Genomic DNA, 17,655 nt, shown 5'->3' on the forward strand with positions numbered 1-17,655 from the left:
CCTACTTACATGAATAAAACGGTTCTTCTTTCCTTTCTTTCAGTCAACCGCTTGTCGCTAACGGTCGCTAGACTGATTTTTACGCTAGACCGTAAACTGAATTACCACACTTCGGGAACCAGTCAAACAGATTACGAACGTTAGCGAAACGTTTGCATGCTGAACTTTTGGACTGGTCGTTGATTAAACAAACCGGGTGGAGTTACCGCCCATTATAAATGATCGATGCAAAAAATCTATAAAGATAAAGTGAAATATTTCTCGATGTTCAGAACGTGTTTGAAAAGTTAAAGTTTGTTTTGTTTAACGACACAACTAGAGCACATTGATTAATTAAACATCGGCTATTAGATGTCATACATATGGTACTTCTGACACTTAGTCAACAGAGGAAAACCGATACTTGTTCTTAATGCAGCAAGATATCTTTTATATGTACTTTCCCACGGACAGAAAATCACATACCACGGCCTTTGACCAGCTGTAGTGCACTGGTTGGAACGAGAAAACCCCAATCAGCTGAATGGATCCACCGAGATGGTTCGATCCTGTGAAGCAAGCACCTCAAGCGAGCTCTCAACCGACTGAGCTAAATCCCGCCTCGAACATGTTTGAAGATTGGATATCAACAAACTTATGCGATAAGCCAGTTAATAAACAGATAACAGTTCTGTGGTTTATACATACTTTTTGTACTTAGTGGGACCGCCTTCATACTGTCAACCCCCCCCCCAAAAAAAAAAAAAAAAAAAAAAAAAAAAAAAAAAAAAACCCAAACAACAACAACAACAAAAACAACAACAACAACAACAAAACAAAACAAAACAAAAAACAACAACAACAACAACAACAAGAAAACAAAACACAACAACCCAACAACAAATAAACAAACAAACAAGCAAACAAAGAAAGAAACAATCAACCAAAATAACACAAAAATAACACAACCCCCAACAAAATAAGAAACCCTATCACTACCATCCCCCGTCAAATACTACTCAAAAGAATTTAAGGGTCAAAAATTTATAACCAAACAAGTTTCAGAGTGTATTAGATTGATGATGTAAACTACACCAAAAATTTAATTTATTGTTCCATATTTACAAAAAACCACAAATAAAGCAAGTTATGGGCACTTAGCAGACCTTTCGCTTTCGCCCTAATTTACGTGCAAATGTAAGCATGTTTTCGCCATTAGAACTAGTCGACAGTGTCAATGACAGTGGATTTTAATTCATTTATGGATTGCTTAGACCCACTTTCGTCAAAATGAAACAATACCATGCGTGACATTATGGTCTAGCTAATATAATTGACATTCAGAAAATAATGTCGAAAATATCGTCTGACCCTTAAATTCTTTTGAGTAGTATATATATATATATATATATATATATATATATATATATATATATTATTATTTTTTATTTTTATTTTTTTCAAATTATATCTCATCACATATTAGGGGGCGAGACGTAGCCCAGTGGCAAAGCGCTCGCTTGATGCGTTGTCTGTCTAGGATCGATCCCCATCGGTAGACCCATTGGGCTGTTTCTCGTTCCAGTCAGTGCTCCACAACTGGTGTAACAGAGACCGTGGTATGTACTATCCTGTCTGTGGGATGGTGCATATAAAAGATCCCTTGCTGGTAACTAAAAAGAGTAGGCCATGAAGTGGCGACAGCGGGTTTCCTCAATCAATATCTTTGTGGTCCTTAACCATATGTCTGACGCCATATAACTGTAAATAAAATGTGTTGAGTGCGTCGTTAAATAAAACATTTCCTTTCCTTTCCTCATCACATATTTTGAGTTCGATTTGTTCATTTGATATTTGATCTAGAGACTGTCACGTCGATTCCTACTGAAAAACAGCAAGGGATCTGTTTTGTGCACTTGTCCATAGAAGGATCGAACCAATGCAGTGGATTGGGGTTTTCTCCGTCCTCCGACGCCATATAACCGTAAATAAAATGTGTTGTGTGCGTCGTTACATAAACTATTTCCTTCCTTCTCCGTCCTAACCAGTGCTCGACAACTGGTATAACAAAAGTTGTGGTATGTTTTGTCCTGTCTGTGGGAAAGTCCATAATAGATCCCTTCCTACTAATTGAAAAATGTAGTAAGTTTCCTCTAAGACTAGATGTCAGAATTACTAAATGTTTGACATCCAGTAGCCGATGATTAATAAATCAATGTGCTATAATGGTGTCGTTATACAATAACTAGCCCCCCCCCAAACCTCCCCCCCCAAAAAAAAAAACCCAACAAAATAACAACAAACAATTATTAATGTAACAGCTGTATAATAATAATAATAATAATAATAATAATAATAATATATATATATATATAGGTTTTTTAAAGTTTTTTAATAATGCTATGGCTGCTACTTTTATATAGTACATATACGGTACGTTTGTCCACGCCAGTTTACTGCACCTTTGACACCGTTTGAGAGTCCATCAAATCAATCATTGGGTCAGACGACGAAAAGGTCAACAGGAGTAAAAGGTCAAGACGTCTCAAAAGCATTACATTCTGGTTGATATTACAGGCGCGTGAGGGGTGGGTGATCTAAACTGTCTTGAGGGAAGTTTATAAGGTGACTCTCCTGGAAAATGTATTGAAATAAAAAAAATTTGCTCGAGCAGGGTGGTGTGCGGGTTCGACCCCCGAAAACCCCCCTGCCTCCCCCGCACACGCGCCTGTATCAGCTGAAAAATTAAGGCGGTACGACGTTGTAAAATATAAAAACATTGGTTTGGCTACTAAAAACACGTGTACATGTTCATTTTTGTAAGGGGGGGGGGGGGAACGGGGGTGGGGGGGGGGGGGAGGCTGAATTAAAAGAAAATGTCCGAATCTAGGTAACAACATTTATTTATTCATATTAGTATTAAACTCTGGTCTCTCTTCACAGACAAAATCTGTGTGGTCCTTGGCCATATGTCTGGCGCCATATAACCGTAAATAAAATGTGTTGAGTGCGTCGTTAAATAAAACATTTCTTTCTTTCTTTCTTTCTTTCTTTCTTTCTTTCTTTCATATAAGTATTACTGCCAAATAGCTATATAGAGTTGCAAACGAATCACTACGCATTTTTACATGGATAATTATGAGGATAGAATGATGGAAATACATGGTAAAAATGTGTCAGGTTAGCACATTTTGCCCGAATATAGCTATAATTTTTTGCCAAAATTTCAAGGTTTGGCTCCAGCACTAGGATGGGAGGGGGGGGGGGGGGGGGAGTTGCCCTCCTTCCCTCTGTCTCGTACACTTATGTACATGTTTGAGTTCTGATATTAAAATACACATCTTTTTTTAATCTTTTTTTTAATAAATCAGGTAATAATATACAGAGCCAAATTTACAAAGCCTATTTTTGACTTAATTGCGACTAACAACGATACATACATTTACAATGATTAAAAACCTGCGCTTAAGAAAAAACAGGCTTCATAAACTCGCCCCCAAATTTTAAAATTAAAACGAAGATACTCGTATAACGAACAAGAAATAAAATCAGCTGTGGATCCTGGGGTGGGTCGGTGGGCTGGTACTGAAGGTGCGGTCCCCTCTATGAATTTCAAAGCGCCACGAAAATTCCAGTGTAATAATAAGCTTGCTATAAATAATAAAGTTTTATCCATAACATATTGAAACCTACCAATTCATATTTTTGGACAAAATTGTTACTTTTCTTGGAGAGGGATGCGCTTTAACGTGTAAAAAGTATCTCTGATGATCCGTGTAGATAAATTTAATATCGTCTCCAGCATATGTTGTGGATAACTTTTGAGACTTGTCAGTGGCGTAGGAAGGTGCCAAACAGTGTGTGTGTGTGTGTGTCGGGGGGGGGGGGGGGGGGGGGAGGGGGCGCACGCACGCACACATATAATATATATAACGGCCACTTTTACTGGGTCCGTTGAGTGGCCGTTATATACAGGTTTGACTGTACACACACACACATATATATATATATATATATATATATATATATATATATATATATATATATATATATATATATATATATATATATATATATATATAACAATCTATTTCGGACGTTCTTATATTATTGGATGGTATGGCTCTGGTGACCGGGGGATCACCGTGGAGCAGCCAGTCACAAGCACTGGCGTAAGAAGCGGGAGATGGAGATATGTGTGTGTGTGTGTGTGTGTGTGTGTGTGTGTGTGTGCAAAAGTAATAGCATTTGCGGCTCTGATTGGTAGTAATATATGACATGATTATGTGTACAAATACTATTCTCCATTGGCAATAAATAAATACACTTTTATTTGTTATACAGTCGTTATCCAGAGGTTGAAACTAGTGCAGGGTATCCCCCAAAAATGGAACTGCGATTCTCATTAAAAAACCCACAAAAAACGATTGCTAATAAAAACATTAATTGAATCTCTTAAATAGTATATGACACCCATTAGATGTGAGGTGCTGATGTACTGTCTAAGTGTATGAATACGCTGTTTTTATCAGTTTAAAAATTTTTTTTTTTATTAGAAAACGTTAACATTACCGGCAATAGGAATTGATTCGGTCCATTAGAACCTATGAACAACATGCCAGTAAGCAAGATAGGGGAGATAACTTTCATTATCTAACGTTTTGTTTATGTCAACAAAATGCATGGTCTCAATCGGACTTTGGGCCATGCGAACATGTTTCTGTATTTCCTGTTCGCGTTTTTGACAGTACCGGATCTGTCGTTCTCCAAACTGCTCGCGGGCTTCGTTCACCCACACGGCGGGATCGCTCTGGATCCAAAATATTTCAACACGACAAACCACACCGCGAAACACGAAGCGTGGGAAATTCACAACGCGTGCACGAGAATCGGGCAGATTGTAATATCTCTGGCTCCTGACATAATATTCCTTAGCACGCCGCATGGGATTTCTGATCTGAACAACTTTGTGTTTTATTTAAATCCCACGGGAGCTGGATACGCCGACACCGATAACTGCCAGTGTCCCCCGTGTTGTTACAAAGTGAACGCATCGCTAGACAGTCGACGTTCGGAAGAAATCGTGAGCGAGTTCGGGACTGCTCGGAATGTATCAGGATTAAGCGGGTATGGTCCGCCGGGTGGCAGTGATGTACCTTTTCCACTAAGGTGAGTGATTTCTAGATTCATTCATTCATTCTTTCAGTCAGTCAGTCATTTCAACTTGTTTTCGTGCTTGTATCCATTTAAGGTTCATGCACGCTGTCCTGGGCACTCATTTCAGCTATCTGGACTCCAGGGCTCGAACTATAAATTGTCGTAGGTCGGGAGCCTTACCGACGGCAGAAAAAAAGAAAGAAATGTTTTATTTAACGACGCACTCAACACATTTTATTTACGGTTATATGTCGTCAAACACAGGACCACACAGATTTTGAGAGGAAACACGCTGTCGCCACTACATGGGCTACTCTTTCCGATTAGCAGCAAGGGATCTTTTATTTGCGCTTCCCACAGGCAGGATAGCACAAACCATGGCCTTTGTTGAACCAGTTATGGATCACTGGTCGGTGCAAGTGATTTACACCTACCCATTGAGCCTTGCGGAGCACTCACTCAGGGTTTGGAGTCGGTATCTGGATTAAAAATCCCATGCCTCGACTGGGATCCGAACCCAGTACCTACCAGCCTGTAGACCGATGGCCTAACCACGATGCCACCGAGGCCGGTCCGACCGCAGAGGTACATTAGCTGCCAGTATCTAACATTAGTACATTTAAAAATTATGTCTACATACAGCAAAATAACCTTTTAGTCTTATTTATTTGCTGCGAGTGCGAATAATTTTTACATGCTCATATACCACTAGAGGTTCGAGCATGTCCGTCCCGGGGCCTGTCTCTGGATAGCTGCAAAGGTCTATTGCCGTTTGAAGGCTTTAAATTGCCGTCGGTGGGCCATTTCACCCACGGCAATTTAGTTTTTTAAGAGAAATTCTTAAGTTCGAGCCCAGGGACTCTGTCCAGGACAGTGGGTCAGTTATTACTTATTAGTTATTAGTGAGAGAGAAGAGGGTGTGGTGGCTTTACACCTACCCGAGGAGTCATTAAAAATCGCTCTGGGTGGGAGCCGGTAACAGGCTGCGAACCCAGTACCTACCAGCCTTAACCACGACACCTACCGAGGCCGTTACACTGCTTGATACATATATATATATATATATATATTTTTTTTTTTAAATATTATTTCGATTCAGTTATTTGATCAAGAAAACAACAAAAGCCCCCCCTCAAAACAAATCACAAATGCAAATGTCACAAAAGACTAAGTCCATTCTATCGCCGTTAATTTTTTTGTATTTGTGTGCCAATAAAGAAATGTTTTATTTACCGACGTACTCAACACATTTTATTTACGGTTATATGGCGTCAGACATATGGTTAAGGACCACACATATTTTGAGAGGAAACCCGCTGTCGCCACTACATGGGCTACTCTTTCCGATTAGCAGCAAGGGATCTTTTATTTGCGCTTCCCACAGGCAGGATAGCACGGTGCAAGTGGTTTACACATACCCATTGAGCCTTGCGGAGCACTCACTCAGGGTTTGGAGTCAGTATCTGGATTAAAAATTCCATGCCTCGACTGGGATTCGAACCCAGTACTTACCAGCCTGTAGACCGATGACCTAACCACGACGCCACCGTAAGTGTAGTGTATGTACACGTAATTTAATTATACGATGCTGTATACATTAATAAATACGAACGTTGAAGGTCTAGGATCGATCCCCGTCGGTGGACCCATTGGGCTATTTCTCGTTCCAACCAGTGCTCCACATGATGCGCGGTCGATCTAGGATCGACCACCGTAGGTGGGCCCATATGTCCGACGCCATATAACCGTAAATAAATGTGTTGAGTGCGTCGTTAAATAAAACATTTCTTGTTATAGATGAGCTCGTTTATTATAATTTGTTTAACATTTGTGTACGTACGTGCGTGAGTGCGTGTGTGTGTGTGTGTGTGTGAAACCACTCAATGTTTTAAATAACTTTTTTGTTTTGTTTTCTGTTTTACGACTATAAGGTGGGGAGAAGTCATTCCACTCTATTTTATTCCCAGCCTGGAGAAGGTCAAGGTCGTGATTCTGTCCCAGCCGAGCAGACGATACACAAAAGATGTCGAAATGATTCCAGAACTTCTTCAACTTGGTTTGTAGTCTCTCTGTCCGTCTGTCTGTAACGTGTTTCTTGTAAATTGTCTGTGTATCTGTAGGGATTAAATGAATGAATGAATCAATTCATTAATCATCGGCTAGTGGATGTCAAACATTTGGTAATTTTGACATATAGTCTTGAAGAGGAAACCCTCTACATTTTTCCATTAGTAGCAAGGGATCTTTTATAAGCACCATTCCACAGACAGGGTAGCAATCGTGGTGCAATGGCTGGAACGAGAAATAGACCAATGGACCCACCGACGAGCACTGACCGCGCATCAAGTGGGCGCTTTACCACTGGGCTACGTCCTGCTACCTCAATGGGTAAATGAATGAAACTGAATTAATATACGAATGACGCACCTTAATAATACTAACATGATTCCATTCATGTTATGTCCATATAATTACAAACTTTCCGAATTTATACGATTTACTGTATTCTGATTGGCTGACGTCACTAAAAAACAAAGCGTTATCCTTCCATAAACCTCATAAAAATACGTCATCACGGAAGACCAAGATCGATTGGAACTATTTTTAGCTGGATGGGCGAGAAGTCCAATGACCCAGTTCGGTGATCGTTTTAAAAATAGAACAAGGAAGTGACCTGTTTTCTCGATTAAAAAACATAAGGGAAACTGGATGAGATATTCATGTTATAACTAAAAAAAAAATTACAATATATTTTTTATTTGTTTTTATTCTGTTACCCCCCCCCCCCCCCAAAAAAAAAAAACCAACAAAAAAAACAAAAAAAACACCCAATAGTATGTATACATGTATTCCTACGCTTATTTACAGAACATAGCTGACGGTAAGAACGAAAGAAATTATTTTTTAGTGTTTTAAGGTACACTTCTTGTACTGTTTGTAATTATAAGAATTGTTTTTTATTTTTTAGGAATTTATCGATGTATAAAAGTCACAAATGTAGTATAAAATCGCTTCGCTACGCTACGCGATTTTATACCATTTGTGACTTTTATACATCGATAAATTCCTAAAAAATGAGAAACAATTCTTATTTAACATTAAACACCAAAACAGGAGAGATCAACATGAATGTTGTATCACTATCATCATGTGAAATATTAGTGGTTAATTTGTCTAATTTTTGTTATCAGCCAACTCGAAAATGATCAATGTAAAGGTATTTAACATCGAAAATTATCAATGTATTACCTATATTTAACGTCAAACACAGAATTGTTGTTGTGTTAGAGCGGGAATCTTTGACTACCGTTTGATTGGCACAGAATGCGCAATTTTGATATACAGTTTTGTCTGGCCATACCGAGAGCGTCATAACTGTCCAAATATCCGTCTGGCTCTCGGGCTCGCATCAGACGAGATGCGCTATAGAGAAAAAAACAACAAAACAAAACACAATCAACAAAACAAAAGCAACAACCCCCCCCCCCCCCCCCCATCCCTCCCAACAACAACGACCACCCCACACACACCCTCCACACATCCCAGAAAAGAAGAAGAAAAAGGAGGTCAAGATACAATATGGCCACTTTGGGTGATACCTATTTAGCGGCTAACAGGACACTTAAAAATGAAAGATAGCCATTCGGCTGGTGAATTGGGCAGGGTTAAGTAGGCAGGAGTATCGCCCTGCGAAGTAGCAGTCCTCCTAACAATTGACTTATGGGAGCGGTCATAATATTGTCAAAACGTTATTTTGTCTCTGTTTTGTGCAAATGTACGATTTTGAATTGTCGTTCAGATGAATGTTTCAATTTCGCCTCACCATTATTATTATTATAACATCATTTACTAATGCAAAATACGAACACCACTACAGTTTTAATAAAGTTATGTTATCACTATCAACGGTTATCGATAACTGACGTCATGAAACATACAACTGTCACCATGTTTGTAATATTGACGTCCGATAATAAGGAAATTAATATAGATGATCCAGTTTAAATAAAGTAGCAAGGAGTAATCTTACTTATCATCACACCTGTACTTATTCCAGTGAGCTCTGTCATGTGCTAGTTTTGATTTAGTACAAGTCTGGGAGTGGCAGTCCTCTTTAACGGTGCAAGAGGAATGAAATCTCCAGTAAAGGATCTCATCAGGAGTGCATGCCTCCTATAGACGAGACAATAGAGATTCATGGAATCAATCACTATTTTTCTAAATGCCCATTGGACTCTGCATTGTGCAAAGATGCGGCCTTGATCACGGATAACTGTTTTGTCGTTCAGATTTATGACAGCAGTTTGCAAACACTGCCTTGGCTGGTTTGCACCGTATGCATGTTTTATTTATTTAGTTTTCAAGAACAGATATCTTATATATGTTTGTTACTTTATTTTAAATATTTTTACCAGCCATACATTTAACTGCTTTTTGGTTTTCTTGTTTTTATTTTGTATATTTAGAACATAAAATCTCAAAGGCAATATCTTATGTTTGTATTGTTGCAGGGGGTGATTTGTACAGATACTTGGAGGCGCTGTCTGAACGAGTCGTGGTGATCGTCAGCGCTGACCTCGCTCACACTCACCTCAAGGACGGGCCATACGGCTTCTCCAATACATCAGAACCGTTTGATCTCGTAAGGACATCATCGATTTGAAAAACATTACCTGATATTGTCGTGATCATAATCATCGTTGTCATTATTAATATTATCATCGTTGTCATCATCATCATTATATTTTGTCATTGCCATTCGTCGTAGGTTGTCATTGACATTAGCATCATCATCGTCATCATCAACATCATCATCATCATCATTTGCATCATGTTATCATTGCTTTTTATTATTTTATCATCATCATCATCATCATTTGCATAATGTTATCATTACTTTTTATTATCATCATCATCATGATTATCATCATTATCACATGGTATAATGTTTCGGTCATCATCCAATCTGATTAAAATTAGCTCTACTGGGACTACCAGTAAATCTAACAGCATTGCGTGAGCTATGTCCAGGTGACATTTCATCTATAAATAACAATTTAAATATTGACCAATTAAACTTCGCCTTTCATACCTTATTCGGGAGCATACAAATTCTAAAAATATCAGGCGAGACTATTTATGCAATAGGCGAACTTGTTGGTCTAGTTCAACATTAAAAAAACACAGAGGGAAAAGTGCAGTAATAAACTCTGGATTGTATACTAGTATAAACAGATTTTATGGCTATACCATCACGTTTTTTTTTTTTTCGTCTTGAAACAAATTTTATATACATTTTTTATATTGAAATTAGTTTCCGGCATACTTCATAATTCACCCGAATCATTTCGTATACCCTCGTCATAATCTCGAATATTTTCAAATTCTTTTCAAATCACTGGTATAATTTTGCAAGTAAGGTTTTGATTGGTCGAATGAAAGATCAACTGGACATGAACTTCAACGGGCTGCTGTTAGATCCACATGTAATAGTGGAGCTAATTTTAATTAGATTGGTCATCATTATCATCGTAATAATCATGATCATCATAACTTGTCATTATCATCATTATATTATCTTCATTTATCATCATCGTCATCTTGTGTTAGTCTTTGAAAATGATATTGCAAATATGCAATATACTACCAGAAGCATGGCTATTTATCTACCTTTTACCTGCCCATAAAATACAACCACACGGTATTTACAACCTTTGCGCGGTAGTTAACTTACGCGTCATACCGTTGTAAGTTTCACGTTAACTGACACGTCACAGAACAGTTAATTTCGGACGTCCTTATTTTATTGGATGGTATGGCTGTAGTGACCGGGTCATCACCGTGGAGTAGCCTCTCACAAGTCTCAAAAGTTATCTCCAAAATATGTTGTAGACGATATTAAATTTATCAACAACTGGTCATCTTTTGCACGGGTTTGTAAGAAAAGCAAGTATCCCACAATTCTACCACTAAACTAGTTACGACCAAGGCCTGCATATTTATGTATGTATGTAATATATATATATTAAAACTAAGTCCTTTTCTTTTAGGCTATTGGGATATGGGCGTCAACACTGGACGGCCAAGCACTTCTGAAAACGGCCGCCGGATTGGTCGACAGGGCCCTGTCATGTGGATACACGGGTCTTGTCATGTTGCACGGGCTTCTGGAAGCCGCATCACTGTCGTCATGGGTACCGAAAGTTTTCGCCAACTACCATCCAAGTTACTATGGTATGATGGTGGCTTCATTCATTCGGGGCATTCAAGTGGATATTACAGACTAAATAAAACAGAATATATATATATATATATATATATATATATATATATATATATAGGGGTTATATATATATATATATATATATATCGAGGGGTTAGTGCTAGAACACATTATAGAATATAGAAAATTATAGAAAAATTAGTTGATCACCATGTCAGCATCATGGGAATGTGTACTATCATTTCACAATGTCTCATTCAAATCAATCATTTATTTATGCTTTTATACATCAGAACCCAAACCAATGATCTTTTATGTCCATTTCCACAAAAGGCCAAATCCGTGTTTTCAACACTACCTTATTCTGTCTCTAGAATTTTTTAGTATCACCCACAGCTGACAGACATAACACGTTGGCTCACAACACTGGATTGTGGTGGGCTGTAAACTGTCTGAGAAGATTGAATCCTAGGTGCCATACCGCATGACACGCTAATGGCACATGCTAGCTCTAAGTGTTTACATCCAGCAGTGGTGTTTTATGTAAACTATCTCTGGCTGGGTGTTTTGGCTTACAAAAAAATAACGCTGGCAGAGGTAGCTAGAATTAATTGTTTACGCATCACAATGCCCGGTCCGTTGGTGGTAATCTGAATTGGACTGCCGACAATGGGGCCCCACTAAGTGTCGAAATACCCTCACAGAGAGGACATATGATAACTATGATTTAAACAACTTTCGGCGTCTGTATTGAAAATTAACGTTGCGGAAAAACACTGGCTTAAGATGTGATATTAATCCAGCTCAGATTTCAAGACATCACTTTCCGGATTCGTTTCGAGTTGTGCTGTATCATAGCCAGCTTTGTTTTGTAGATCCACATAGTCACGATCACGGGACACATACACCTTCCCACCTGCGCCATATTGAATTCTTAGGGGAACAAAAATAACAGTTAAAACTTGATACACAACTATCCACAAGCACCAAACGTCTAGAGTTTGAAGATTTAAAAAAACAACGCACTGAACATGGAATAGGTGATTTTAACAATTCACTAGCCATAGTAAAACACCTACCAGCCCTTCTCCTGTGTGTACTGTACACTGGTGCTAATAATACTAGAACATAAAACCAGAATCCAACATGACCAAAACACTTTTATAATCACTCTAATAATTAGCACGCAATTTGTGAAATATTTGTGCACATAAAATGTTAAAACTATCCCAGTAAATTAATTCAATTTAATGTACAATTGCAATGCATCTACTGTTCATCTGAGGTTGAAATTTGTTTAAAACAAAATTTAAAAATACAAACTTTACTTTCTACAAAATTGGGGATTTCTAATTAACACATTTATTTTATCTCAAATGCCACGAGACACCCTTACGTTTTGCTGGTAAAATAAAATGCAAGGTACCACATGTTATATGTGTTGCCTGAGTAAATCGATACATTGTTTTTATCTGATAAATGTTTTATTACAAAATGTTTACATTATCAACAATCAAATCTAATTTTGTGAATTTAACTGTTGACCATTTGCGTTTCGCCTACAGTGTATTACTAAGAATAACACATGTTTGAGTACCAGTGTCAATAAAATGGCGAGTTTTATTAGGAATCGTTTTTGTCTGTTCAAGTATAGGCTAGAAGGCATTAAAAATATCATGTGCTGGCGTGCCATTAAATATTTTTTTCCCATCCATGCCAATATACAACAATATATATATATATATATAATATATATATTGTTTATTGGGGGTGGAGTGGAGATAGAGGGCACTGCTTTTACACATGTTATGGGGTGACATGTTATATTCGAGAAGGCAAGGTCCTCTTGTGCCCAATCCCAGTGCATATATGTGCAATTTAAAGTATAGCAATCAATAGATGTTGGTTTCAACACAGGTACCTTTAGTAGTATTACTTGCATATTTAAAATGTACTGAACAAAATGAATTAAGGGACAGTAGAATTGTAATTATTTGCTAATGTCATATTATTTTAGTAAGTTTTTATCACATATAACTTCTAATCATTGTTTCAGTAACATCTGACCTATGTTACATGCAAACACCTTACACACGATAAAAAGTTTGTGCATTTTTGTAAAACCTACGAAAATGCGCAGTCTGCTAGGAATCATTATACGTTGATTGTAAATATATTTGTCATTTTGTTCTCTCTAAATTGCTGTTTAAATCATTAAGTTGAAGAACATTTGTTTTAGAACATGTCAAAACGTAGACACTTCGGAACGAGTGAAAACGTTTAAGGAAAAATGCCGAATATAGTTACTGGCCCTGTATTCATTTTGTTTTGTTAAATTACTGTGTATTAAAAATCATTAAACACATTAACTTATCTTAACGGTTGATTATTAATTCAGCCAGTAGCTCAACACTACAGATGGAGCAGTTTACTCTGATAGCTTACATTTCGTGTTTAATTAGTGTAATAAATATATCTGTTATAACTGGTATGATAGCTTACATTTCATGTAATAATTAGTATAACAAATATATCTGTTATAACTGGTTTTAAGGCTTTGCTTTGTTTGACAAATTGTTTTTCTAAAGTTGTTAAGCGATTCTAGCAACCTGCTACAATACCAGGGAACCCAATTCACCATCTCAGTGTAGGATAAGGTTACTGTGCACACAGCTGGAAACACCCATGACCGTTTCCAGTGCCTGCCATCCAAAGATAATTTGTTATTGTTTACAATTACTTCCTGCCGCCAGTACATTTTCAAAGTATTAACAACACAGACCCAATTAGGTGTCTCAGAGCTGCTGCGAAATTAAACGTTTAATGTATGCTACGTGGACTCACTGCAAGATAACATTATTCTTGACTTGAGATTTCACACAATTTGTCACATATGCTGGACTGTAAGAAAAACTGTTTATAAAATAGCTTGCTCTGGCATGCTGGCTAGAGCTGTTCGTGTTCAAGTTCCAGGAGCCAGAATAAATTAAATAGTTCTTCATCTAATTACATCATGATCTATTATTATTAGCAGACAAAACTTTTAAGGTTTATACTAAAACAAATAACTGCTAGCATCTAAAAGCAAAATATTTAGCAAAAGTTAAGTTTCCGATTTTTAAGTGCATTCCAAAGTTTTCTACAGGCTGGTAGGTACTGGGTTCGGATCCCAGTCGAGGCATGGAATTTTTAATCCAGATACCGACTCCAAACCCTGAGTGAGTGCTCCGCAAGGCTCAATGGGTAGGTGTAAACCACTTGCACCGACCAGTGATCCATAACTGGTTCAACAAAGGCCATGGTTTGTGCTATCCTGCCTGTGGGAAGCGCAAATAAAAGATCCCTTGCTGCTAATCGAAAGAGTAGCCTATGTAGTGGCGACAGCGGGTCCTTAACCATATGTCTGACGCCATATAACCGTAAATAAAATGTGTTGAGTGCGTTGTTAAATAAAACATTTCTTTCTTTTATCCAAAGTTTTCAGTGCAGTTTTCTCAGATTGAAGTGGAAAGGAGATAGTGGTTCTGGCACTAACCCCTCGATATATATATATATATGTATGTATGTATGTATGTATATGTATGTATGTAAACACATATAGTAAACACATGAATGTATACAATGTACATATGTTATTATACAGCATTGAAAATAATTAATACATCTCATACTAATGTACAATGCGAAATTAGTGGTTTGATGGTGGTGTTTTTTAAGGGTTTTTTAACGACACCATTAGAACACAGATTTATTAATCATCGGCTATTGGATATCAAACATTTGGTAATTCTGACATATAGTGACTCTTAGAGAGGAAACCCGCTACATTTGTTCCATTAGTAGCAAGAGATCTTTTATATGCACCATCCCACAGACAGGATGTGCTCTAGTGGTGTCGTTAAACAAAATAAACTTTTAAATAAGTTACTTTAACATAATTTCAGGACTTTATAGTTTTACTCCCACAAAACTACAAATCACGTTCTGTTTCATTCTCAATAGAACTGCACACGAACATCACATATCCAGTTAGCCAAGTTTTAAAGGGATATTCCTGAGTTTGCTGCATTGTAAGATGTTTTCGACTATTAAAGGGACATTCCTGAGTTTGCTGCAATTTGTAAGATGTCATTGACTAACAGAGACTTTTTAACGATTGTAATTGCATATCAAGTATATTTTTCTGGATAAAATATTATTGGCTGTACATTAAACGTGTTTGTGATCGTTCTAATATTTATACTAGGTTAAATTTCAATTTATTTCCTAAAATATATTTTTTCGTACGTACGAAATTATTTGAAAACAAAATCCAGTTTGGGCTTCTTACAAATATTAAGACGACCAGAAACACATTGAATATACAGACACTGATATTCTAAACAAGAAAATATATTTAATATGTAAGTTTAATCGTAGAAATATTTTATTAGTCGAAAACATCTTATAATGCAGCAAACTCAGGAATGTCCCTTTAAAATATTTCAACCATTAAACTTACATATTAAATATAGTTTCTTGTTTAGAATATCAGTGTATATTCAATGTGTTTCTGGTCGTCTTAATATCTATAAGAAGCCCAAACTGGATTTTGTCTTCAAATAATGTCGTACGTACGAAAAAATTATATTTTGTGAAATAAAATGAAATTTAACCTAGTACATATACTAGAACAATCCGAAACATGTTTAATATACAGCCACTAATATTTTATTCAGAAAAATATATTTGATATGTAATTACAATCGTTAAAAAGTCTCTGTTAGTCTATAACATCTTATAAATTGCAGCAAACTCAGGAATGTCCCTTTAATATGGTTGCGAGTTCCTGCTTTGCCCTGTGTTCGCGTGGTTTTGATTGTTTAGTTTTCATTATTCCTCTTCTATACCTTGCAGGATATGCTCAGCTTTTCGCGAACACCTGATATCATCAGATTTACCAGTGATTCATGAGTGCATATCATCACAGCTATATTAATTCCAATGATCTCTTTACTGTGCTAGTTTTGATTCAGTAGACTAGTCTGGAGTGGCAGTCCTCTGCGGCGGTGCAAAAAGGATGTATTACCCGATAAAGGATCTCCTCGGGAGTGGTTGTCCTCCTACAGACGGGGCAAATTCCCATTGGCATTGCATTGTGCAGAGATACGATCTTAATTGTGAATAACTGTTTTATCGTTCAAATGCAGTGGCGGATCCAGAAAATCCATTGGGGGGGGGGGGGGGGGGAGGGGTGATGTGACATGAGGCGGAACACCAATGGAACTTTAGGACAGGTTTGGAGGGGATCGTAAAAAAGAAAGAAAATTAATATATGATAAAATTATAACTGTCGCAAAATGTAAGGGGGGAGGGGGGCGAACCCTAGATCCGCCTCTGAAATGTAATTGTTATACACACCTGGTAAACTATTAACATTCCACTTCAAGCATGACTGGTTATGCACTGTAACTTCACAGTGATGCAATCGGTGTAATACGATTTCTGAGAGGTTAACAGCGCAAATGCATTATCACCTCACAAAAATATTACATACAAAATTATGTATTACACCCACATAAAATTTTGTTGTGCCCGGTAGGGGGCATGTATAGTTTTAGCAGTACTTTCAGAATGCAAGGGAGGATCCTGAATTCTTTTGAGGGGACTAAGGGGAAAAGGGCAACCCAGTAAATCAGAAAGAAGTTGAATGCAAGGGAGGATCCTGAATTCTTTTGAGGGGACTAAGGGGAAAAGGGCAACCCAATAAACCAGAAAGAAGTTAAGGTTAAAATTTAGGGCTTTTTTAACGACACCACTAGAGCACATTGATTTATTGATCATCGGCTAATGGATGCCAAACATTTGGTAATTTTGACATATAGTTTTAGAAAGAAAACCCGCTACATTTTCCCATTAGTATCCAGGGATCTTTTGTATGCACCCACAGAAAGGATAACACCTACCACGACCTTTGTTAAACCAGTTGTGGACCAAGGGCTGGAACTATCTAAACCGACCGCGCATCAAGCGAACGCTTTACCGCTGGGCTACGTCCCGCCCCTTGATTAATTTTTGAAGGATAGTCGTTGGTTACCAGTATGTGATGCATTTGTTTTGTTCCCATGGAGAGTGGGAAAACATATTTCTTAATGAAAACACTATGAATTTGTCACTTGATGTATAATAACCACCAGCTTTATCTTTTATTGCACACCACGCGAATACATAATTTATTCCAGCAATAACTACTAACATAATTTGGCGGGAATATTTTCTAATGGAATGGGTCTCAGGAGACACTTTTTTTTATATAA

The 17,655-nt window shown here is 37.4% G+C and overlaps 1 protein-coding gene across 3 annotated transcripts; it reads left to right on the top strand.

Annotated features, from left to right (window-relative positions):
- The first annotated feature begins 4,143 nt into the window (after positions 1–4,143).
- LOC121381246 lies at positions 4,144–16,572 on the top strand. Of its 3 annotated transcripts, XM_041510492.1 has the most exons (5): positions 4,147–5,148; positions 7,068–7,192; positions 9,648–9,778; positions 11,187–11,370; positions 16,256–16,572. In XM_041510492.1, exons 1-5 carry the CDS (start codon positions 4,658–4,660, stop codon positions 16,282–16,284), a joined length of 960 nt encoding a protein of 319 aa, XP_041366426.1. In that variant the 5' UTR covers positions 4,147–4,657; the 3' UTR covers positions 16,285–16,572. The 3 variants fall into 3 exon arrangements, with proteins under 3 accessions (XP_041366434.1, XP_041366426.1, XP_041366418.1); XM_041510500.1 differs by lacking the exon at positions 16,256–16,572 and having other exon boundaries at positions 4,144–5,148; positions 7,104–7,192; positions 11,187–11,475; XM_041510484.1 differs by lacking the exon at positions 16,256–16,572 and having other exon boundaries at positions 11,187–11,469.
- The last annotated feature ends 1,083 nt before the right edge of the window (positions 16,573–17,655 follow it).

The sequence above is a fragment of the Gigantopelta aegis genome, chromosome 2 (genome assembly GCF_016097555.1).
Source record: "Gigantopelta aegis isolate Gae_Host chromosome 2, Gae_host_genome, whole genome shotgun sequence".
NCBI lineage: Eukaryota > Metazoa > Mollusca > Gastropoda > Neomphalida > Peltospiridae > Gigantopelta > Gigantopelta aegis.